At 41.1% G+C, this 26,768-nt stretch overlaps 1 protein-coding gene and 1 long non-coding RNA gene across 2 annotated transcripts in view; one reads left to right on the top strand and one right to left on the bottom strand.

Annotated features, from left to right (window-relative positions):
- The window catches only part of PID1 (phosphotyrosine interaction domain containing 1), a 206,444-nt gene that overhangs the window by 85,096 nt on the left and 94,580 nt on the right, over positions 1-26,768 (bottom strand). The window contains exon 2 of the mRNA XM_032480416.1: positions 22,665-22,811. Coding sequence (XP_032336307.1) covers positions 22,665-22,811 — 147 coding nt within the window. The remainder of the gene's footprint in view (positions 1-22,664; positions 22,812-26,768) is intronic.
- On the top strand, positions 888-24,089 carry LOC116663786. The gene is made up of 3 exons (XR_004320117.1): positions 888-1,025; positions 6,605-6,609; positions 24,077-24,089. It is a non-coding gene; the product is annotated as an uncharacterized LOC116663786 (long non-coding RNA).

Here is a 26,768-nt window from a genome sequence, read left to right on the forward strand (position 1 = left end):
TAAAGAATGGAAAGAAAGGGAGAGAGAGAAAGAGATTGAGAAGGGAAAATACAGACGGTAGGGGAGGGGAGAAAGGGGTGAAGAAGTACAAGACAGTAAAGAAGGAAAGATGGAGGAAGAAGGGGAATGGGAAGGGGGGGCAGTTTCAGCAGAAGATGATTTAGAAATGAATTTGCTGTATATCCAGAGGGAACTCTAATTCAAAAACACACACGCACCCCAGTGTTCACAGCAGCACTGTATACAACAGCCAAGACATGGAAGCAACCTAAATGTCCATCAACAGATGACTGGATAAAGATATATATATATATATATATATATATATATATATATATATATATATATATATATATATATATATATATATATATATATATATATATATATATATATAGTGGAATACTACTCAGCCATAAAAAAGAATATAATAATACCATTTGCAGCAACATGGATGGACCTGGAGATTGTCATTCTAAGTGAAGCCAGAAAAAGAAAGAAAAATACCATATGATATCAATCTAAAAAAAGAAAGAAAAAAGAGGACACTAATGAACTCATCTACCAAAGAAACAGATTTGCAGACATAGTAAACAATTTTATGATTACTGGGGAAAGGGGGTGAGAAGAAATAAATTTGGGAGTTTGAGATTTGCAAATGTTAACCACTATATAGAAAAATAGATAAAAAGCAAATTTCTTCTGTATAGCACAGGGAACTATGCAACAGCTTGTAATGACCTTTAATGAAAAAGAATATGAAAATGAATATATGTATATATATGCATGACTGGGACATTGTGCTGTACACCAGAAATTGATACTTTGTAACCAACTATACTTCAATAAAAATAAATTAATTAATTAAAAAAAGAAAAAGAAGTGAATTTGCTGGCATCCTTCCCACTGTTCTTTCCTTTCAGCCTGTGTTTGGTTCCTGGGGTTTGTCCTCCTACAAAGACAGCACTGCTCTCGCCCACCATTCAGAGAGCACATCTTTTGAATTGTTCTTCCTCATCCACAGCGTACACTGGTGAAATGGCTATGTACAATAAATGTGAGAAACCTTGAAAACACGATGCCGAGTAAAAGAAGCCAGACAGAAAAGGCCACATAATGTACGATTCCATTTATATGAAATAAGCAGAAAACGCAAATTGCTCGAGACAGAAGGTAGAGGAGTGGTTGCCAGGGGCTGAGGCATAGGGAATGGAGAGTGACTGCTTAATCGGTGGGAATTCAGACATCTTTTTGGGATATGAAGATGTTCTGGAACTCGACAGTAGTGATGGCTGACAACACTCTTAACAGACCAAACACACCGAATGACACACCTTTAAATGGTTAAAATGGTAAAGTGGATAATTTGTGTTTAAAACAAAAATCATGAATGAAACAGCTAATAAAAGAATCTTTTTAAAAAGCGTTCGAGTTAAGTTGAGGGGACTTAGAAATGAATAAAAACAAAAGCGAGAAAAGTAATTGCCATTTTACGGCGCACCTGCTACCTGTCACTATCCTATTCGGACTTCACAGCAACTTTGCCAGGTGAGTATTAGCCCCATTTAACAGATGCTGTGAGAGAGACTAAGAAGATTAAGTTACTTAAGGATAGGCAACTACTGAGAGGTGGAATTAGAATTTGCTTCTGACTTCAAATCTCTGTGACCAGGGAACAAGACCAGGTTACCTAGGTGGATAAACCCTTGACTCTGGCTTTACACAGGCATTAATCTAGTGAATTAACTAGATACAAATCACCCACATAGTCATTTAGGAAAGGAGAGAAGTCCCTACCTTGTTGCCTCATTGAAATTTCACATCTTAAAGGTGGTACCATTTCTCAGCAGAAAAAGAAACAGGATGAAAACACAGAACATGTAATTCTAACTCCTTTTTCCACAACCATCTCATGAGCACAGTAAAGCCTTCATCTTCCATTTCTGCCAAATGAGACATAATCAACCAAATTAGCTACATCACTGAAGCCAGGAGGGAATATCATGGAAAAATTAGAAAGTTTTATGTATATATGACTGACTTCAGAAATCACATTTTCTTTTTTCCCCAGTCTTACACTGAGATATCACTGACATATAACATTGTGTAAATTTAAGGTGCACCATGTGGTGATCTGATACAGGTATGGATTGTGAAATGTTCACCACAGTAAGGTCAGTTAACACATCCTTTGTCTCACTTCACTACCATCTTGTTGCTGTTATGGTGAGAACATTTAACATCTATTCATACAACAACTTTCAAGTATAAATACAGGTTTGTTAACTGTAGTCACCGTGCTGTATATTATATCCCTGGAACTTATTAGTCTTATAGCTGAAAGTTTGGACCTTTGGCCAACATCTCCCCATTTCTTCTACCCTCCAGCCCCTGGTATAAACATCAGTCTGCTCTTTGTTTCTGAGTTCCATGTTTTTAGACTCCGTATATAAGTGAGATCACTTATCTTCCTCTGTCTGATTTATGTCACTTAGCATAAGGCTCTCAGGGTCCATTCAGGTTATCACAAATGGAGAACTTATTTCTTTTTGTAGCTGAATAATATTCCATTGGATATATATACCACATTTTATTTATTCACCTGTCAACAGACACCAGTACTGCTTCCATGTCTCAGCTATTGTGAACAGCATTGCAATGAACGTGGGAGTGTAGATATCTCTTCAAGGTAATGAAGAAATCATATTTTTTCATGATGCTTATAGCCAAACAGCAAACAGACAGGAATGGCTGATAAATCAACGCACCTCATGTACAGAACTTTCATGAACATTTCATGAACATTTCAGCAGCTCATAAAGAGTCAGCAGCTTAGTCAATTGCCTATGTTTTGTCTCTGTTACACAGAAAAAGAAATCTAGCTGATGCTTCTGGCAGGGACTAGCTAGTCTTACATACACCAGTATCAACTTCTTATGATCTGGACAGGCTCTCCAATGTGGTTCCTGTTAGGCTCAGTCAATCACAAAATACACGGGCACCTTCCTCCAACCCTGATGGAGAGGATGAAAGTTCCACTTTCAGAAAAACCAGTCCATCACAGCTTCAGAGTGTGAGCTCTCTGGTCTGCAAATTTATGCCCAAACAGACTATCTCATGAAGAGGTAGCATCCTCCTTGGTAGTACCTGATATGAAAGTTCTACACAAAATGCTTAGGATTTAATTACAGCAAAACTTGGGGCTACAGAAAGACCAGTCACCAGCACATCCCGCTTTTCAAAGGAACACTGAACAGCAAGGGAGTCAGGGGAGTGGTGCAGGGAATGAAAGCTCAGAGCAGCGAAGAAGACCTGAAGCTAAGGATGGACATGTTTTAAAGCCAGAGAAGAGTAATCATGTGAAATGCAGAACTCAGATTGACAGTGAACAAGTTCAGTTTACGCTTGTTGATTAATTAACGGAATGAGGTCTGAAGAGCTGGCCAGCAGATGTGGGAGCAGTTTCTCAGACGGCTCCCAATAATGCTCACTTCCTAGAATTTGTGCCCTTGTGTGGTCCTCTCCCCTTGAGTGTGGACTGGATCTTCTTGTGACTGGCTTCGAAGATGCCACTTCCAAGCTTTAGTCACAGAAGGCTCTGCCTTCTGTCTCCCTTTGCCCCCTGCTCTCTCCCTGGCTGTTCTGACTGGAAGCCAGCCGCCATGCTGGAGCGCTGCCCTGTGAGGAGGTCCTTGGGGCAGGGAAATAAGGAGGTCCCTGGCCGAGGCCCTGGGCCCAGCCACCTGTAAGGAACCGAATCCTGTGGACAACCACCTGAGTGAGCTTGGAAATGGAGCCTGACAGTGCAGCCCCACCAGCAGCTTGGATCATGGCAGCCACAGGAGAGGCCCCGAGGCAGAGGCAGCCAGCCACCCTGCACCCGATTCCTGAACCTCCAAAGCCATGCGATAATAAAGGTTTGTTGCTGTACACCACTAATTTGGGGGTATTTTTACGTAGCATTGGAAAACCAGTATAACAGAGTTTTCTGATATTTCCCTGGTTAACAAAGAGAATCATTCACAAATTTAATATTCCTCCCTCTTGGATTTGGCCAGATGGTAAGGCCCCAAACATATTTCCTCCATATGAAAACAGCTGAGTCTGCCTCTATATGAGAATTAAGGATTATAGACCATTTACCCTCCACTAAAAACTCAATTAAAAATTGGCACTTTCTCTTTGATTTAAATCTAGTGGCTGATTATCCTGAACTTCAGGGACCTAAATAGACTGGGAAAATTATTAGTCCTATTTGACCCCTGAGAAAATTCAGACAAATATTCCCTCAAAATTCTCAGCTCCACCGTAACCTAAAATGATACACTGCAATAATGCAGTGATGGAAAACATTAAGTAGAAGTTTCATACATCCTCTTCCAGAACTTATCAAGCATCTTTATGGTAAACATGTTTTTCTTAGAGAAATGAGCCATAAACTGAATTCTATGCAGGGGAAAAATCCAATTCCCTTAAGACAAATGGTTATTTCCTGTCATTAAGCTTTGCTCATAATAGTGAAGAAAAAAATGAAAAGGGAAAATGAGGGACCTTTTTTTATATTTAAGAGCTTTAATAAATTAAGTTCACGATCCTTTTTCTTAATCACAAACCTTTGCATATGTCATCAATTTCAAGTAAAATAAACTGCACAAGGCAGTGCCCTTTCCTGATGCTTCACAAGGAGTCACTCTATTTAATAGATTTGGGAAGTCCCAGGGACAAAAGAGTAGAGGGGAATGAAATGATTTCTGTCAAACGCACCATGCATATTTGTATGGGTAAATAGCTTAATTGTGACATATGGACTTTAATAAAAAGGACAGGGGGCCCTGAGAGTGGAAGATAAAGCATCATCATTTATCCTGTTATCATTCTTTACCATAAAACATACTTAAGTTAATTTCTAACAAGAAAGATGATATTTATCTCTCACCAGAGGACTGAGTTTCAGATCAAGGGCACTAAATTCAGTCTGATGTTTCCAATTAGATGCTAATGGCTTAAATACAGTATTTCCTGAATGAAGACATCTCTATGCGGGGACGAATGAAATAGGTGGACTTAGGTCTAATGCACCAGCATCAATTACACAGGCTAACTGAATCTCCATTACCGGCCCCAAGAGTTACGCTTTCTATAAACGAAGCACTTTGCTTGGCTAATTTAGAAATATGTACACATCAAGGCCACCAAAAGCTGCACGGAACGGGCTCCTCATTGTTCTCTTTGAGAAACTGGAATCGAGCGAAGGGGAGACTTTGACGGGGCACAAGTAAAGGCATCAGCTGTTCCCCACGTAGAGCAGACAAAGCTTCTCCTTTGTTCACAGGTCTAAAGAGAGCCAGATGCAAACAAAGGGGCATGAATCTCTCTCACACTGCACCCTGCAGAAAGCACTGGGCCCCCAGCCGGTAGAAATGAGAAATCATGTGCCTGGAGAAATGCAAATGAGTTCTTGGAGACCCAGAGGACAACTGGCAGTAAATGGCTTTTTGCCTCCACTGTCAAATCAGATCAGAAAGCGGCTCCCACCCACTCTGCTGGACCCTCGGAAAGAGGCAAGAAAACAGTGATGTTCCAGTCAGCAGGTGCAAAGACTTAGAGCGACTGGTGTACACGTCGTCTTTTAAAACACCTCAGTGCTTAAAAAATGTTTGCTTAAAACATTTGTTTGCTTTCTTGAGATATAATTGACACATAAAAATTGTATCTATTTAAGGTTTACAACTTGATGCTTTGATACATGCAGACAATGTGAAATGATCACCAGAACAATGCTAATTAATATATTCATTGCCTTACATAGGTTACCTTTTTTTTGGGTGGTGAGAACATTTAAGATGTATCCTCTAAGCAAATTTCAAGTATATAATACAATATTGTTAACTATAGCTACCCATGCTGGGCATTAGATCCCCAGAATTGATTCATCTTTCAAAAGTGAAACTTTGTACCCTTTGACCAACGTGTCCTCATTTTCCCCACCCCCCTCCCCCAACCCCAGACCCTGGCCACCAACACTATGCTTCTCTTTGCTTTGATGAGTTTGACCACTTTAGTGAGTAGTCACTAAATAATCTTCACTTATTAGTGAGATCATGCAGTATTTGTCTTCCTGTCTGGCTTTTATCACTTAGTATAATGTCCTCCAGGCTCATCCATGCTGCCCCAAATTTCTCAAGATTTCTCATGCAGTTTTGCTCCCCTATCTGTGCATCAAAACCCAACTCCACCCCTACTCTTCCAAATGGATTCCAAGGGCCTCTTGCACAGTTCTCTGCATATCAATTGTCTCCACATTCACTAAAATACTCATTTGAGTATTGGATGGTCACTGAACCAAAACAAGAGCAGAAACCAGACACTCTGTGGTTGAAGGTCTAAAGTTCTACGTCGCCATTGGCTGCGTATAATTGTATAAAGGAAGCTATGTGCTGTAGACACATTCTTCTTGTGCCATTGTGTCCATTTCCCCCTTCCACGGTCCCAACATATCTGATTTCCCTTTGGAAGTCCAGGTCATCTGGGTAAGCGCCGCCACAGAAGAAAATTCCCAGGCTAGTACATTCCACCCCTGGACCAAAGTGATTGGTTTGGGCAGGGAAGGTAATGTGAACTTACCTAATCAGAGGCCCTTGGGTGTTTTTCTGGACAGATGAGATGCACGGTGTGAGAGCAGAAAAGGAAGCAGGAAGGGAGATAGTGGGAAAAGGGAAGAAAGGGGTAGAAGAGAAAAGAGACCAAAAGAAAGGGTGAAATAAAAAGAGGAGAAAGGCAAGAAGAAGGCAGAAGGGAAAAAGACACTGTCATTACACCACACACTCCCTCAGAATACATATATGTTTAATCTTGCTTCAGCATCATTGTCAAGGCATTTAACCTATCTTTATTCACACTTGAAAGAAAGAAAAAAGGATGCAGAATCCTAAATACCTCCTTATCCACAGTGACAGCATAATCATTCATTAATGAGTCAAATACTGAAGCCTAAAGACAAACCACCATGGATTAATGAGCGAGGTGAAGAATCCAGTTCTCGTGGAAATAACACTCTGCTTCTTTCACAGAACCTTGAGTGTCCTATTTCAGAGAGTGCCGATCTCAGCATCTTTCTATTCCAGAAAACCTGTGTTGTGACCTTTTGAACAAGAAAAACAAAACACTCCCAAGTCTAAACACCTTAGCATTGAGAAAGTCTCGTCTACTTTCTGCAAAGACATCTTGATCTATAAAGGTAGAGTTTGCTGTGCTAACGGCTAATGAACCACCTTGGCTGTAATAACTGGCTGCTGGTTGCCAGTAAATTTCAGAGCTCGACCGACGTTAGCTGAGCTGCATTTCATTTGATCTCTTTAACATTCACACAAATGATCGTGATTTCTTTCCTTATCTCCCTAGTGATATAGTAAGGAGGAGCAATGTCACTGGATTGGTCCAGAAATAAAGAAAACTAAATGGTAATTCTGATTTTCCATTCTTAGTTAAGAATATCACTCAGTCTGACAGGTCTCGGCTTTTTCGCCTGCTGCATCAGGCCCAAGAAGGAACTTGGTCTACATCTAAAATTCCAGCACCAGCCTATCATTTTTTTTCCTCTTGAAACAACTGCAGGTATCAGTGAATGACCCTGGCATGATCTTCTGCAAAGCCAAGAAGCAGCCTCAAGGTCTTTATCACTGGACTCCTGGTCCTGCACCTCCAAGGTACAGCCCAGGAGCTATGCAATAGAATCCCCTAAGTTAGGGATAAAACAAGTCACAGTATACAGACTGACACTGGCACGTCAGCCAGTCCATATGTCAGATGATCAGTGTCACATACAGAATGAGAAGTTTCCAGGGGTGGGAGTCTACGGTGGAAAGGAGTTGGTACCTCATGCTCGTAATCACTCAGAGCATCACCCTTCATATTTGCTCATCTCAATAGACTGATGGGCTTCATAATCTAGGTTTGAACAAAACCCAGCTGAGATTCCTGCCAAAAAACAACAGATTTAAGACAATAAAGAGAACGTGCCCACATCCAGGCAACAACAAGGAAACGGCAGGGCCGATACAGCTCCTGCTGGTGCACGATCTTTTCTGCTTCCTTCTGGGATGAAAACTGATGATCTGATTGGATCTGAAAGTCCAGCCAAATAATACTGAAATCTTGGAAGCCATTTGACATTTGGTTTTACATCCACTACAATTAAAGAAGCTTCACCTAAGCTGATGACAGTCTGAAGCCACTGCAATGAACATGGTACACACATAATCTTGTTTATTTCAGATTTAGCTCATTCTTCTAAAAATTTCCATTTTATGTATTTTTAAAATATACAAAATATATCATAACCAGTACATGGATTTATCCTATACATGAATAAATTTATAGTTATCGGTAGTGAATGTTTATTTTGTTTAAAAGGATGTGTGATTTAAAAGGGAAAATGTGAGTATACATAAAAATAGACTTTACAAAAAGTTTCTGTTGCATGGCACAGGGAACTATGTTCAATATCTTATAATAAGCTTTAATGAAAAGAATACAAAAACTGAATATATGTACGTATACGCATGACTGGGATATTGTGCTGTACACCAGAAACTAAACATTGTAACTGACGGGACTTCAATTAAAAAAAAATACAGATAGAAGCAAAAATAAATAAATAAAGAGATTTACAAAACTATGAAACAAAAAATAAATGATTAATTAAAACAAATAAAAGAGAAAATGTGCCAAGTCCCTAGTAGACGATTTTGGTGACAGACAAAATAATTCATTTACTGAATGAATAAATTAACTTTTCCTCTGTCCTAGTGGGTCTCTAAATTCCCTCCCTGACTCCTCTTTTCTCAGAAGGACTCTGGTCGGCACGTGGCAGGATGCTCCCCTCCTTCCTGCTTTGCCTCTTTTCTGAAAGGAGACGTGAAATCAAGATTCTGTTGGCATACTGACTATGAATGAACTGGGTTTTTGCTAGAGAAAAAGAGTCCATTTTTGTCATCAAGATAAAAGTTTGTCTGTCTGGTGGCAGATGTGTGCTGAGAGCCCTGAAGTCCCTGTGGGTGTCCCCTAACCCCAAGCCAAATGCCCCTGGTAGTCTAGGCCCCTTTGTAGGGTGGGGCTGTAAGGGAGGGAGACGGAGTGACGGGATTTTAGGAAACCTCTGGAATGAGAATGAGGAAAGGAAAACAGAGAAGGAACTTTTGGACACAAGTGAGGTGGGCTCTGGATGAACTGGTGAGCTATGTAAGGAGAAAAGTAGCCACCTGCTTTGTACTCTCCCATGAACAGACTGACAATAAGATGTCTTTGTGATAATGGGCAGCACCTTTCCTGCCCTAGGATAGATTATAGCACAGCTAGATAGTGACAAATGAGAATTCGAGCACTTCTCATAAGTGTCACAAAAACAAGTTTCAAAGAGAATGGATTCATCCATCAACGTGGGAGAAAAAAAACCTAATTTCAGTTCGGATCATTAGCTCACAAGGTAGCTTTCCTGCTTCCCAGGAAGATAAACTTCATTTATCCCCATTACTTCCTGAGTAAATTATTTTATAATTCCTGGATTTGGCTTCTGAAGATGACTGGTGACTCATAAACGCCAATCTGACTAACGTCTCATTTCGAGGACTCGGTATGCACAGAAGCCCAGACGTCATTTCTCCTGCCAAGAAACGAATGTATAATATTTTCAGTAAAAACAAAGAAATGAACAGCCAGCACACCAAGGAACACATCTGCACCTGTTTGTCGCAGTGGTTTTTATAATTTACTTGCTGGTAGTCGGGAGTTGAAATACTCAAAGATGGCATAGAAAAAAATAGCTGTTTCTATTTAAGAGAGCAGTTTATGACCTTTTTATGATCTGGGTTATTTATTGCCACTTTAACATCTAGATCTCATTTGCCACCATTTTGTCTACAGTTCATTGACTTTTCCATTTAAACCAAGGAGAGCTGTATTTGACTAACAACAGTACTTCATTTATACAGCTTTGCTCTTGCAAAAAAAGTTCAAAGTACTTTATAAATATGTCTTAAAACTTGAGAGTAAGTTAAGGATCATCATTTCCATCTTAGATAAAAGTATAAAACAAGGAAAGTTCAAACAGCTAAAATTAGCAATTTAGAGAGGGTTTAACAATTCAGAGAGGATTTCTGGATAAAGATAGCAAGTTGACCTTAAATATTTATCTCCTCTCCAAACCCCACTAAATTGATCGTAATGGACATTTTTAAGTCATAAGCACAAAAGGACAAAATGAATGGGAGAAGACACAGTGACACACTAGAGGTTCCAACAAAGATTAGAAAGCTTTAGAAAACCCAATGGGTCTGGATATCCATCTAAGCCACACCCTCCAAAGAAAGTTTAAATAAAATGGGTATTTTTTATCTAATCTAACTATATTATGTCTTATTTCTCAAATGGTTCCAAAATTAGGACGGGATGTAGAAATTTTACTTAAGGCTCCCTAAAATACCAATAAATAAGAGTCTCTAAGTTGAAAAGATCTACCACCTTCCATTTAAATAAATGGTAGATGGGGATTCACACCAAGACACAAAGGACACAGAAATCACTGGGCAGTGCTACCATGGTTTTAAGCAGAAATTATTTCTAATCTATGCTTCTATACCCAGCCAAACTTTCCAAAAAGCGAGGGTAGAGTAAAGAAAATTTTAGACATACAAGATACAGAGTTTTTATTTCTTAATATGCGCTCCTGCAAAACAGAGGAGTAAATTCAAAAATAATTTTAAAAAGAGAGAGAGAAAGAAAGCAGAGTTATAGCAGTGAAGATTGCCTAGGAACTACCAGTCCCATCCAGTGCAGGAGGACAAAGGGCTCCGGGTGACAGACTTCCAGGAGGAGATTAAAAAGACTCAAAGCAGCTCTGTAATTGAGTAGTTGGGTAGCATTTTCACAGGTATAGGCCAAATCTGACACAGCATTTGGGGAAAATTAAGTACAAATGTATATCAAAGTACACTAACTCTAAACTTAATAAACTATTATTTCAGAGAAAAATGAACAAAAAAGAAATACCATCAGGGTGTAATGATGGGCCCTTTAGCTATCACACACATTATTGACTAAACTGAAATTTCCCAAGTAACTATATCAGGAAGACAGAGGAAGGAAAGTGGGTAGGGTTATTATAGGGTTAAATCTTTATCTGCCAAAAGAGCCAGAAGATACCTAAAACGGGTGAAAACGTCGTATTTAAAATATGAAGGTAAATATAAGAAGAAACTACTGAAATAATTATCCTTTCTGCTTCAAGCAGGATTGGGATGTGAGGGAACAATAAAGAGGGCAGCTAAAAATAGTTTGTTTCATTTTTCATTATTAGTTCAAGTTCTTATCTAGGCAGATACCACTTTGATAAAAAGTTTTCATTGAAGGCCAGAAAAATCACTTGCAAAGACAGTTCAGGCTTGTATGAGATTATATTCGCAGTCTGTGTGGTCTAATCCTTCTTTATTTAATGCTCATTTTTCCATTTGACAACAAATGAAACTAGCCCTTTAGTAGCAGGCAGACTGTTGCTGAAATAGTTCGCTTCCTCATTGCAGACGCCTCTATTGTAAGCGGTGACTAGGACACTGGCAAAACATGGTCTAACAAAAAATGTTAAGTAGAAAAAATATATGTAAAGTCGAGAAGTCTTTTAAACATTAACTACTTATATTTAAGCATTATATTTGCATAAACCAGATTTTAGCTTTGAAGTTATCATAACTTTGCAACCATCTCTAACCGGTGGTACAATGCCTGCTGGAAACAAACCATAAAGCATATTATTAATGAGTTTTTGCCAAATTAATTGGCTTTCGGTGTGGTGTTTCTGTAGGTTGCCTAAAAAATAAATTCTATTGCAGAGGAACTATATTTTATCCACAGAATCAATCCAGGAAAAGATGCAGGAAAAGTAAAAGATTTTCTAAATAAATAAGCCCTCAATTCAGATGATTAAACTAAATTTGCAGAACTAAACCAACAAACTGTTTCATAGACAAAATGACTAATCATTAAATCATGAGGAAAAAATAACTTTATAACAAGATACTTATCTTAGACACACACATTATACTCATGATAGTTTCCAAATCATTTTCAAAATTATCCTTAAAACTTTGTTGGGGATGGGGGGAAAACATTATTCTCATTCCTATGGCAGAACTGTGGATTTTTTTTACAAACATTGTTAACTATGCTCACTGCACTGAACCATAACGAACTACAAATGCTCACAACTTTGTGTAAGAAATCTGATTCCGTTTAAAATTTTGAGGTATCTCTTCTTTTTCAGGAATATTTATAAAGAAGTAAATAAAATAAAGAAATGTGTGCCATCAAGGAGCAAAATACTTCTACAGACCAACCCACTTCATTTTTCTATTTTTTAAGTAGTTTTCTGAATTCCAATGAAAGAATTTTCTGAGGTTCAAGACATAATCAACTTAGAGGTGAGAGTATAGCTCAGTGGTAGAGCACATGCTTAGCACACACAAGGTCCTGGGTTCAACCCCCAGTTCCTCCTCTAAAAATAAATAAATAAGTAAACCTAATTACCTCCCCCCTAAAATTAAAAAAGAAATAATCAACATAACCTAAACAACTAATTAACCATGAGTGTTGTATTTCTGCCTGAAAGTTCCTAACTTGTACGATTCCCCCATTTAAAAGGGCAGAATCTATAGTGGATGAAATAATGACCACCCAAAGATATTAGGTCCTCATCGCTGGAACCTGTAAATGCTACCTTACAAGAAAAGAGGGCGTTGGCAGATTTGAATAAATTAAGGATCTTGAGATGAGGGGATTATCCTGGACTGTCCGGTGGGCTTTAAATCTGATCACTTATGTCCTTAGAAGGGAAAGGCAGAGCGAGACTTGATGTAAGCAGAAGAGAAGACAGTGTGGTTGTAGAGGCAGAGACTGGAGTGATGTGGCCACAAGTCAAGGAACACCTGCCGCCACCGTGACCTGGAAGAGGAAGGGAGCAATTCTCCCCTAGAGCCTCCAGAGCGAGTGTGGAACTGCTGACATCGTGATTTCTGCCCAGTGGTACTGATGCTCGACTTCCAGCCTCCAGATCTGTGAGAGAAGAAATTTCTGTTGTTTTAAGCACTAAGGTTGTCACCAAGCAACTCTGAGGAAACCAATATATCATCCTCACAAATGCATGTGAGAACTACAATCATTACACTGAACATACCAGATTAGTCTGCCACCAGACAAGGCACAAGTAAGATGGAAAAATGTCACTTTCCCTGCAGTTATGGAAATTCTGATTTGGACGAAGAGAAGAAACAAACGTCTAAGTTGGTGACACAGAGAGAGCTTTTTTCCAAATGCTACATGGAGAATGGAGTTTCTTACAGATAACTTTCCAGGCAAATTTCTCATCCAAAGAATATTTTCTTTAATAATTACTTTTAAAAACTAATTGCAAAAAAAAATTACAAAAGTAATATTTGTTCATTGTTGAAAATTTATAAAAAGTAAAAAAAAATAAGAAAATCAAAAGTTTTACCTATAATCTGATTATTTAGGGATGATTTCTGTTCATATTTTAGTGTAAGCCTTTTACTATGAATATTTGCATATAATTATTTTATTTTTATTTTAGTTTATAAAAAATAGGATCTAATAACACTTTAAAAGGACCTAATAACAGATTTGTCATTCATTTGATACATTATGATCATTTTCTTCATCAGTATAATTTCCAGAACAAAATTTTTAATGGCTGCTTGTTTCCATAGTATTGTAGAGCAAAAATATTATTTCTTTCAGACATTTTGATTATTTTCCCATTTTTCACTAATGAATCTTTGCTGATCTCCTAAGAGTTTTTAAAGGCAAGAAGTTGGCAGTGACATTACAAATTTGGAGATACGGGAAGATGTAGTCTTTGACACCACACAAAGGCTAACCTTTTGATGCCAAATCTGGTTCCCTAGAGTAAAATGGTCATTTTCAGCCACAGCCCTCACAGTGTCGGGGGCAGCAGGAAATAACAGTTTGAAGCTGTCAGGGATCCCCAGAGAAAGTCACGAGAAAGGGTGACCTTACAACAAAGTCTGCTATCCTATCCAACGAGCGTCCAGGCAGAACAATCATCTATATTCTAAACACTTCTGCCAGTGAAATAAAGGCATTCCTCAGTATGTAAACATTTGAGTCATCACATAACAAAAGTGAGCTCATGAAGGAGAATTTTGCTGACACCACCCTGTACAGCGGTTGGTGGGAGACCAAAGTATAGAATTCAAAGCTCTAACTTGGCACTCATGGCAAAGAAGTTTTCAGTAAAACCATAAATAAACTCTCCCTCCACGCTAGGTACCACAGCAGTAGCACGAGCAGTCTGAATCCCAAACACACACACACACACACGCATATACAGAGACCAATCCTAAAATAATATAACGGGGGCTTCACCTGTCCCGAGTTATATCCATGCTTCTTGCTGATGCTTACGAGACTTGAGCGGGGGTGGGGGGCATTGTGTGGGGGATGAAGAGCGAGGAGCAAGGCTGGTGGGGAGGAGGGCTTCCTCTCGTGTTCCCGATGCTCCTTCCCCAGAGATTCTCCTTTCTCTCCATCATTCTTAAAATGAGAGGCTGAACATGACCATGTGTGTCAGTTTGTGTGTGTGCATCCCTGTCTCACTCTTTCCTCATCTCCCCGCCCCGTTCTCCTTGACGGATCAGACATCCCAAAGCTCTGCATCTACTTAACAAGGTGCCCTTTGGGTACTGCCACTGGTGGTCCCACAGACATCTCAAATTTCACAAGCTTGAACTTACGATGTCTTCTGGACTCCTGCCTCTCTTTCTGTTTTTGGTTTTTTTTTTTTAATGAAGGAAAGTGAGAATTTATTAAGGGGTGGATAGTATACTCTTGAGGGGAGAGCGAGCAGGCACAGGTGAGCAGCTGCCTCTTTCTGTATTCTAATCCTAAATCGTGGGCTGCCAAGTCACAAACCTGGACTGAAACACCTCAAGAGAGAGGCTCTCAGCCTTTCTCCAGGAATGGGAACACCCTCACCACCAGGAAGAGGGAAGTTCCTAAAAGTAGAAGGCTGAACCCTGTGGCAGCTGGTGGCCATTCAAGACTGTCGGCAAGAAGGGCCCGAGAAAGCGGCCTGTGCTCAAGCTCAGGCTCATCCCATCCACACAGAAACACCCTCTGTAAGAAAGCAAGGGGAGGGGTGGGGCTGTGACATGGAAGGAGGCACAGCCCTTGCTCCGAACCCTGGGGACACTGCATTTTCCTTGCCGGCTGCGCCTCTTCAGGCAAGATATGTGTGTCTCCCTCCTGGTCATTAAGCCTATATAATTTTTCTCTAGTGGACCTTCTTTTCTTCCCTCTTTAGTATTTTCTGCCCTCATCCCTCCTACTGGAATTTGCCGATTCAAAAGCCAATACATTTCAATGACTTAAGTCAATTTAAATGAGGTTTTCTGGTATTTCAACCCAAAGCCTCCAAAACTGTTTGTTCTTTGTGTCTCTGTGGACACTTGGAACATCCTGAAGCTGTACGATATTTTCTTGAGGATGAAGAAAGAAATTAAAGAAGAAAATCAGCAAGGAAGGGAGGGGGAAGGAGAAAGTCAGAAAATGTGTAAGTCAATAAAGAATAAAAACTGCAGAAAAATAAAAGCTCGTCTCTTAAACAACAGATGTTAGCTCTTATCAACTTTTCTCCTCCCACATTTGGGGGATGCACGCGGGAGTGATTGCTTTGATTTGTTTATAGGAAAGTCTGAGAAAGAATGAAGAGAAAGCAAATTAGAATTAAGAGATCATCTACTCTGAATTTAGAGGCAAATAATCCATAAAACCAAAAATCTTACTTTATATATCACTGTCCTTTATTTTATTTGTATTCTGTCTTCATATGACAACCAGAAACTTATTTTGCCAGGAGAAAATCTCTCTAACTGGCATAACTGGATTCACACAATGTCCAAAATGACCAACATCAAACGCATTCAAGGAGGATGACAGCATAGTACAGTCAGCGTTTCTCCCTTCTGTTAATGTGTAAAAACAAGGGAACACTGAGCCTTTAGCTAAAATGAGAAAACATGACTTTATCTCAAATTAAGTATATAACTGGTCAAATAAACACACTTGGAAAATAGATACACATGATGCTAATTTTACATATATTTAAATTCAAATCAGAAGGTCTTTGAGATAAGTGAGATTGCTGTAATCTACTTCCAAGACGGGCCATTGCACACGTGCACAAAATGGTAGGCGCTGAGGATTGCCTTCTAAGCCTTCAGTTCAGAAACTCTCCTCTCTGTCCCACGAAACTATAAATTAACCACAGCCTTTCTGAGACTTAAGGGGCTATCCCTGCCTCTCCTGAAAACAAAGAATCTCAAAGAGAGTAAAGTAAAAATGGTCATGATTTATGAATCATTAACTCCTTCTTGGAAACTAGTTTGCGTGATGATTTTTTTTTTCATGTCTCTACATAATCTTTAATGTCAAATTGTCAGGCATTTGAGGACAAATCATCAATTTTTTAAGGTTTAAAATATTTTTTTCAAGTATCTATCTCATGTTCCATTTAGCACTTGATCTGTTTTTGCTTTCACCCAACGTACCGGGTTAAAAGTCCCTCATGTGAAAAAAATTTAAATGGACTTGTCTAGAAGGGAAAACAAAATAAAACTTCAGAATATTATTGAAGCTCTGGGAATACCATTACACAGAATTTTTTACTTTTCGTCCAGTGATTTTTTTTGTTTGTTTAAAAATAAATATATATATATATATATACACATATACACACAAACATATATATATATATATATACTATTCATTGTTTCTAAGAATAGTTTAGAGCTTTCGCTTTTTAAATTTACATAGTTATTAAAAGAATAAAGCCAACCACAAAATAAGAATCAACAGAATGCAGTAACCCAATCATAAAGGACAGTCAAATGTGCTTACACATATTTAAGAAATCAGTCATCTAAGTTATGAATAATAGGTAGATGATTTCTGCCCTCAAACTTGGCAAGAAGATAGCAAGGCTTTAGATGGGGCCTCTCATGATACCAGGCCCACGGCCTCACTCAGGAGGAGGTGAGATTTGGGAACCAGAGCATCACCTGGCCAGCAGGCCCAGGTGAGATTCTGGTGGGGCTTGTGGTGAAAGGTGAAGGGACAGAGGAAGCCAGGCAGCTCCTCCCAAGCTGCAGAATGAAGCCAAGGGCGCCCTCGGCGTGAACGACCAGGGAGCAGAAACAGAGGTGAGTGGAAGGAAACGTCACATGCTTAACGAGCCCTACTCGCCAGCAACCCCCACAGGCTGCCTGGAGGTCAAGAGAAGCACCCCCTGTGGAGACCATCCCTCAGGACCTCGCTCAGGATCCCGACCCCACCCGGCTGTGCTGCGCAGGGGTAGAGGAAGACCCCAGGTCCATCCAGAGCAAAGGCAGACAGACGACAGACTCAGACCCAGACACAGGAGGCCTGTGCCAGTATCCTCTCACTTCCTTGGACCTTTCCCCACTTACCTTCCCCTGGCATTTCTCCTCCACATTACTTCCCATCTTCAACTGACTAAAATCCTTACGCTCAGAAAGTACCACTACTCACAAACTTTCAAAAAAATTTTTTAAATAAAAGGTAAACATTCTAAGATGTGCTAACCCCCCCGTTAGCTGTTAGCTTATTTGTTACAGCATTTCTGCTATTTTTGCTTTAAAACTATAAGCAAATGAGCTTATTTACAAAACAGAAACAGACTCACAGACATAGAAAACAAGCTAACGGCTACCAGGGGGGGAAAGAGGGTGGGAAGGGATAAATTGGGAGTTCGAGATTTGCAGATACTAACTTCTATATATAAAATAGATAAACAACAAGTTTCTACGGTACAGGACAGGGAACTATATTCAATACCTTGTAGTCACCTATAATGAAAAAGAATATGGAAAGGAATGTATGTGTGTCCATGTAGGGCTGAAGCATTGTGCTGTACACCAGAAACTGACACAACACTGTAAACTGACTATACTTCCATAAAAAAATTTTAATGCATAATAAGCAGCCTCCAAGGTAAAGAAATTAAAAACAAACACTACACTGTAAGCACCATGTAACTAGGGACCATCGCTGTGGCATGGACGAAGTACAGTGTCCACATGGCTGTGCAGGAACTCTTTGGATATTTCACGGTTTGTTCCATATTTTTTTTCCACAAGGCGTATGACTTTTCATCATAGACTGTCTTGTTTTTTTTAACAAAATCAAATTTGAGAATCCAGGTGGTCTATCTGGGATAAAATCATGATGCTCTTAGTACACTCTCCACATGCCTTCTGGTTTCCATGAGCAAAGACAAAATTCGAACTCAGTTAAACAAGGTAAATCATTAAGTCTTGGACTTTGAGGTAAGAGGATGCCAGAGATATGCCGACTCTGGTTCAGGCCTATGAAAGACGCAGAAACCGAAGCCTGCGGACGAGCAGTTTGCTCAGATGCACACGACATAGCTGGGCAACCAGCCGGAAGGGCCATCGCCTGGCCGTTAAGAGGCAGTGGCCTCTAGCGGGGATGAGCACGGGCTGTGGAGTCAGATGGATGAAGTTCAAGGCCAGGCCCTGCCCGTTACTCACTGAGTGCCCCGGGACAGGCGAATGAGCCTCCCTTTGCCTCCGCTAGCTCACCTGTGAAACGGGACAAGAGGTAGCCCTTGGACCACTGGGCCACCCTGAGGACCAAATGGTTGGATACCAAGAAAAGAACAGAGGGCAGTGCCTCCTCACTGTAGTAATACACCTTGGGGTCGACCTCTGTATGACTGGCGTTTTACTCCACTTTTCGTCAGCAGCATCAGCACCAGTGTGAAGGCTCTGAGAACTTTGGTGAGTAGGTCGGGAAGGGAGTCGATCCGAGATAGGACAGCACTCCACAGCCTGTGGGGTACAGCAGCACACACCACGCAGTCTTTGGGGGGGGGGACATCTGATGTGAAGATGACAGGGCTTAGATGTCAGCCTCCTGCTGAGCTGGGTTGCAAACCTGGTCTAACTACACCAGCGCCAGCTGCCCCCACTCGCCATCTTCCCCCACATCTCCCAACACCCCCCAGTGTGTCTCCATTTATGTCACTTGCACTGCTCTGATCACACACTTCTCTCTGTTCCTCAAGCACAAAGCATGTCCAGGTGTCCCTTTCATGTAAATGACATGGTCCATTTTAACGTGTAGGCTCTTGTTCCCCACCAGTAAGCTGAGTGCCTGAATCCAAACCTCCGGGAAGAAGGTCCAGAGAGCTGCCCTCGGATGCTTCTGATGCACACAGAAGTACCAGAAGTCCTTGAGATTTATCTGGGCACTCTTCTTATTCCTTCCACTTGACTATAAATTGCTTTTCCTACGACATCTACTTTGATTTCTTTCTCTGAAATTCTGTGTACATAGTAGATTTTCAATGACAATTAAATAAATGTTTGCTAACAAGCCAAAGCTACCTAGGATCGCGCGGTCCTAGGCAGGGGGAGATGGGCCAAGATAAGCCACCATCTCCACTGTAAAATCAGACACAGCATCTGATACTCCGAGCAACTCCAACAAGCATCCTAATGGTATGCAGTGGATTGTACAGTTAAATAACTCCACTCCAGGGAAAACAAAAGTGGCAGCAGTAGAGGGGGACACACAAAGAGCCAGCTGCCCACAACATGAATAGCCTGACAGGGCCATCCCACCAGGACCCACGAAGAATACAGATCAGAGGCAAACGGGAAATCTGAGAGGCGCCAGGGCCGCGACCTCGCTAACCATAATCCGTTTTCAACTCCCCTCTCCTTCACTCCCTCCTGCATCTCTCCCTCCCCAAACCCAACGTCAGACAAGCCCAACTTGAGAGCTGTCAGGCGAAAAGACCCAGCACTGTGGGGAGACGCAGGGTCCCAATGCCAGCTCTGCAGCTGCCCCCCCCCCACCTCCATTGTGCTCATTATTCCGGGCAGGGCCTGAGCCCAGCCGGGGAGCGGGTTCCTTCTGCAGCTGGCATTTTGTGAGCTAAGTTACTCGCAAGAATCAGAGAGGAAACAGTGCACTTTGTTCCCCGGGATGATTTGAGAAAAGGAAAAAGAATTGGGGGAGGTCTGAAGATTTTAAGCAGAGATTTCAAGGCTTAAAAATCTGACTTTGTTTTCTTGTTTTTGAACCAAAGAATAGGATTCTGAACACAAATGTGACATTGTCCGTGTGAATTAAAGAGTGTAGCTCCAGTCCATTTGCAGTTAAAATGTAAATGTGTGCAGTGTATGAGGGTACACAGGTTGAAGAATGCGACATTAGAGGCTTTCTTCCCTGAATCAGAATCATAAAGCTGGTTAAGTACTTCAATAGGTGTTGGCCCAGATTCTGATTCCAGCTTTATGATTACCTACGCCTGGAATCCCCTCCCCAAGATTTCTAGGGATGGAGAAATTCATCAATGTTTCATAGTCCGGTGGAATGTGTTCTTCACCTTGAATGCGGAAGGTCTTCCGGGTATCCACCTGCAACCACCGCTGATTTCCCTTTGTCTAACCAGCCCCACAGACCCATGCCAGGGCAGCCCTTACTCTCTTAGCATGATATTCTGAATTCCTTCTATTTTTTTCAACATCCTTTTAGAAGTAAAATAAATGAACATGACCTAAAGCAGTGCCCAGAAGAAAATTACTCTGTGAATCTTGAACCCTATACCCCTTGTCAGAAGTACCATGATTTTTATTCTCCTAGCAAATATTTCTCCTTCAGTATCTCTCTCCCTTCCTCCCTCTCTCTCCCTCTCTTTTTCTCTCTCCCTCTCTCTTTCTCTCTCTCACACACAGACACACACACACAAACACCACTCTTTCATATCTGGATTGCATCTCTAGGTCTTTTAATTCTGAAACTGCATTTTCCCCTCCATTTAAACATATTCTGTAGACTTTATACTAAACTTCTTACACTTGACCCTACCAACTTCATCTCGCTTTCGAGGGATCATTTTTCCCAACAGGAACAGAATTCAAAATGACTTCCGGAAACCTCTAAAGGAAGCATAACCCAATGTGCTCTCTTAGCACTTTCAAATTTAATGACTATTTTCACAGTTCCTTTGTCTCATCAGTTCACCCAAAGCACTGCACACGACGGGACCCGCAGAAGTTCGGGTCCCCTCGCTCTCGCCGGGGCGCCGTCACCGGCAACGGCTTTTTGGAAGCCAGAAGTTCACCTCAGCAGGATTACACAGTTTCAAATCGCTTTTGCAAACAGTCATAGAACTTGCTTGTCTAAATCCCTCTGACACTTCCCCACAGCAAGGAGAACAAAATCTAAACTCCCCGCCGTGACCTCAAGTCTCCTTAGACCTGGGCCTCCTCCCGACTCCACTACTAACCCCAACTTTCTCCCCCTTCCCGGTTTCCCCAGCCCATCGTTTTCTGGTCTAAAATGCACATGCCCACTGCCGCCCCGGGGAATTAGCACCCCTGCTCTTCCTGCCTGGCACATTCTTCCACAAGGGCTCCACAAACTGGCTTTCTCACCAGCCAGTGCTCGTTTCTTGGTTTTTTTTTTCCTCCCTCCTCCTCCAACTAGCAGTTTAACCCCACAAAGATGCTGGAAGGGGGGTCCCGCTCACACTGCCCCCAGTGCCAGGCAGACAGGGAGCACCCCGCGAGCATTTGTGGGATGAATGGGCGTGTGTGAGGTTCTGTGCACCCTACCACCGCTCAAGATTGCTGCAGGCACCAATCTGACCACAGCTATGCAAGAACTAGGAGGGGGGACTGAATACTCTGGCCAGAAAGATCAATGGATCTTTGCTTTGCTTCCCTACCCTGGAAAGCAATAAGGAAAGAAGTGTATCTACAAAGTTATAAAAGAAATCCACAGGCAAACCTGCATTTCCCTGCCCCTTATTTCATTTGCACGACTTCAAACTAATTTCTGATGACGAAATATGTGTTAAGACATATTTTCTTTGTTACCTCGAAACCAATGATGATAGTCATCAACACATGTTAAAAAGAAAAAGGGGGGGGGGGGGGCATATCATGTGAGAAAGAACCCAAAGCTTACCAAAATCATGCTCTGAATTTCCAGTTTTCTTTCCATGTCAGCATCACCGTTCACATAAATGAAAAACGTTTGTTAAATGGATTCTGAGGCATGGACATTAGCATAAGCGTTGAGAGTGTAAGCCAAACAAAAATGTAAAATTACCCTCAAAGGACTCTGAGAGTACAACTGTGGAGCAACTTGTTTTGTTTTTTCTATCCTTCAATATCCATTTTATTCAGATTGCAAATACAGAGGGAGGAATTCTCATCAAGGACAGAAATTTTCCAGTCAAGCCCAAAGTTCCACAGGGCTCCAGAAAAATATGGCAAGATTACTATTTGATTCACGCAGACTAAAACTTAGGGCTTTCATATGTACCCCAAAATGATGAAGAGAGCTGTATCACTAAGAAAAATAAAGCAGGGTATGGTTTCATATTCCCATCACTCAATGAGCTTATTCTGACAGTCATTTAGTATTCTCATTCTTCGGAAAAGTTATCACTTTGAAAAGTGCCTTAAGGCTACACATCCTTTCCCACCAAGAGTGCCCCCTGCTGGCCACGCGCCTCCTACCTTGCAGCCACTGTGGGTCCTGGTCTTCATCAGGGGCGTGGTGGTGCACAGCTCGATGGCCTCAGGCTCATGGAAGATGACAGCTGGGAGAGGTTCCTTTTTCAGTGTTAGGACATTCAACTTAGACTTCAGCATGGTCTGAAAGTGCTGAAAGGCAGGAAAAAAATAAGCCAGAGTTAAATCATTTGGAATTGTCCAGGATGCAACTGTACTGCAAACCCAGGAGCAAAATCTTTGTTTCCTTCATTCTCTTTTACTAGGGCAGGTGGAAAGGTGCTCAGGAAAATGCAAGAAGAAAAAAAAAAAAGAAAGAAAGAAATTGGCAGGACACCTCCAAAATGAAACTGTGGCAGACAGCCAACACCTACACAAACACCGAGACAACATGAGGCGGTGGCAGAGTCTCCAGGACCTTGTTTGTTCTGAGAGGCACATCCAAGGTGACGTGTAGATGAGATTCTAGACATGCAGTCCATGCTGAACTCAGCAAAGTCCGTGACCGTGTTGGGAAGAGGGTGTGATAGGAGATTACGTGGGGGAAAGTCGAGAGATAATGAAAAGGGAGAATGGATGAAAAACAAAACAAAACACAAGTCTCCCGTTCTCTGCCTTCCCCAGTTCTGCCCTGCTTTGGCCGTAGAACTTTAGAAAACTCACTACTTCTGAATGGACCATTTTATCTACTGTCCAGGCCAGGGTTCTAAGTAAATGTCCATTCTATATGCAACTCCTGGTGGCACTAGTTTTGAAATATGCCCGGAATCCAAAAATATTTAATCGCCACTATCTATCCATACACCCAGTCAAGGCCCCATCTCTGTTGGCCCATGACAGAGTCTTAGTCCAACCAACTGGTCCTACCACTCCCAGCCTCGCCAGAGCAGCCAAAGGGAATCCTTCTAAAATCTAACCATGGCTGGCACCCTTCTTCCAGAACTCTCCCGAGTCTCCCTCTCTTCTCATAAGTCCTGACTTTGGCCTCAAAGCCCACACATGATTCAGGGACCCAAAGTCTCTCATCTCCCACCCATCATTCTCTTCTTTGCTTGGGTCCAGCCTCAATGGCTGCCTAACCTCCAAGAATAAGCCAAAGACACTTGTGCCCTGGAGCCTCTGAACACGCTGCTCTTGCCCCAGGTATCTGAAGCTTTGCTTCCTCACCTTTTTGAAGACTCTGAGTAAATGTCGCCTTATGAGACAGTCTTTATTAACACTATCGAAAATAGTGCTTGCGTGCACACACACACACACACACACACAGCTGGTTTCATGGGCGTGCATCCTGTACAGTCACACAGGACCCTGTGCTCAGGAGGGCTCCATGCTTGGTTTAATTCTCTTGGTTTAATGTCATTGAAATTCTTAATAACTTTATTTCTGTAAGTTTTTTGTTAAGTCTGATGAGACAGTAGAGCACACGTCTGAGCAGAGGAAACAGGTGCAACATGTGTCCCCCTCTCCCCACCCCCAACACGTAGGAATTCTGCAAGATGCAAAATCAGTCCAGGAATGCCTTGTTTTATTGCTCTTTACTTTTTACTGCAGTCTGTAGATACTGTGTTTTTGTTTCGTTTTATTTTGCAGAGACCCTGCATCAAGCAAGTCCATCAGCACCATTTTTCCAACAGCATTTTCTCACTTTGTGCCTCTGCATCAAATTTCAGAAATTCTTGCAATATTTCGAACTTTTTCATTATTATTATGTTTGCTGCGGTCACCTGTGTTCAGTGATCTTTGATGTGGCTATTGCAAAAAGAGTATGACACACTGAAGGTTCAGATTGACTGTTAGCGTTCTTTAGCAATAAAGTGTTTTTTTTAGTTAAGGTATGCACATTGTTTCTTTAGACATAATGCTCTTGCACACTTAATAGATGAGAGGAGAGTATAAACGCAACTTTCATATGCACCAGGAAACAAGAAATTCGTATGCACCGACTGTATTACGACAGTCACTTTATTGCAGAGGTCTAGAGCTGAACTCGCAGTGTATCTGAGGTCTGCCTGCACACGGGAAGCACATGAAGGCTATGAGTCAGAAAGCCAGGAGGCCACACTTCAGAATGAGAATTTGCTTCCAATAGAGGAATGAAGTCAGCTATATTCTAAGAAACAAACGATCAAGGAACCCTAGCCTACGCTTTTTGTTTGCGTGACTCCCTGGCATGAGACAACCACCTGCACTGAAAATGATGACGTAGAGGGAAAGGGAGAGGCAGGGCCACCACAGCCCCTCCTTACTCATCCGTAAACCAAAGGTCAAGTGTCGCTGGAATGTGCACGTTTTAGAAGTGAAATAAATACACGTGAGTTCAAATTCAGGTTCACCCATGAAGCAGGAAATGCAAATTGGGTAATTTTTTTTTTTGCAAATTGAGTAACTTGAGTGATTCCGCTCTTATTTAAATTGGACATTGCACCATATAATGATGAATGATAAATTCATCTTAATAACCTAAATTTAAAACTTTTCTTTACTTAGAACAGTACTCAATAGAAAATTAAACAAAAAAGAAACACCACCATAATGATTCCAGAGAGAGATTTACGGAAGAAAGGAAAAAGTTTATATTTTAGTACTTTTAATGGCACTTTTTTCCTACTTTTTGAATAGAGGGCATTGATTTTCATTTTGCCCTTGGCCTCGTAAATTACACAGCTAAGCTTGGTCCGTATAATGCTCATCACTGTCTATTCCCTTCCCCACTTTCTTACTCGTATCACTACTTATCGCCACTAAGAAATGTATTTTATTGTCTGTCATCATCCACTGGAATATAAATGCCATATAAACAGAAACTGTTTTAACCAATGAAGTATCGCAAGGACCTAAAACGTCACCTGAAACGGAAGTCCAACAAATATTTGTGGAAGGTAATGCAGGTGATGAAATGAAAGAAAAGTATGCAGTACAAATATAAAAATAATAATCTCTAAACCAGGGTAGATGGCATATACCTGCTCACTACTTCATCCAACTTGATCTTTCTGGACCTGCGATGGCTTGTGAAACAAACACAAGACTGAAAGAAGTGAATGATGGATGACCTGCCTCCACAAATACACTCATCTAAATATGAATCACCAGACACAGGTCCCATATCAGTCAATACAAAGGCAGCACGGGTTTTGGAATTTATATCAGGACAAGGCTTCCATTTCACAAGTCCACACAGAATCTACTAGAACGCCAGTTGGCCACTCTGAGGATCAGTTTACGTGTCAACTTGGCTAGGCTGCCATGCTCGGTTATTCAATCAAACACTTAAGTATTGCCATGAAGGTATTCTGTGGATGTAATTAAAGTTCATAATCAATTGAACTGAAACAAGGCAAATTATCCTAGATAATCTAGGTGGCCTGATTAAATCAATTCAAAGACCTTAACAAATGAGCTGAGACTTCCCTGAAGAAGAAATTCTACCTGTGAACACCAATTCCAGTCTGTATCAGCGTTCCAGCCCACCATTCCTGACAGCCTGCCCTAAGGATTTCAGGCTTGCCTAGCAGACCCCCACAATTGCATAAACTCATTCCTTGAATAAATCTTTTCATCTACTTCTCATAGTAGTTCTGACCATCTGAGTACACCACATCCCTAACCAAAGGCATTGATGCAGAGGAAACACAAGACCGGCAAAATGTCTGTGAATGATAATACCACACAGACAAGGAGAGCTGAGAAGCAGAGTCACAGACTTGACAGCGCTGAATCCCTGGATCCAACTGCGTCTGACTCGGATCTATCCACTTAATCACAGTATGAACCAACACACTGCCTTTTATGCTTAAGTGAGCTTGAGTTAGGTGTCTGATCCTTGGAACTCACAGAGTCTCACCAATGCAAACTACTTTTTAATAAACAATCACCTGTGAAAATAAAATGGAGACACATGAAAATGTTAAAAGGGCTTCATAAATGTTAATCTGCAGAACTGAACAGTAACATCATCGTTAAAAAAATAAAGTGAATCTTGCACTTAGTTATTTGAATAGGTGGAGACTTAATGATCAAGCACCAAATACTAACCTAATGCAAGTCTTATAAAAGTCAGATTTTTCATGTCTAAGAGCTACTGCCAAAACAAGTTGAATCCCATTTCTC

This window comes from Camelus ferus, chromosome 5 (assembly GCF_009834535.1).
Source record: "Camelus ferus isolate YT-003-E chromosome 5, BCGSAC_Cfer_1.0, whole genome shotgun sequence".
Taxonomy (NCBI): domain Eukaryota; kingdom Metazoa; phylum Chordata; class Mammalia; order Artiodactyla; family Camelidae; genus Camelus; species Camelus ferus.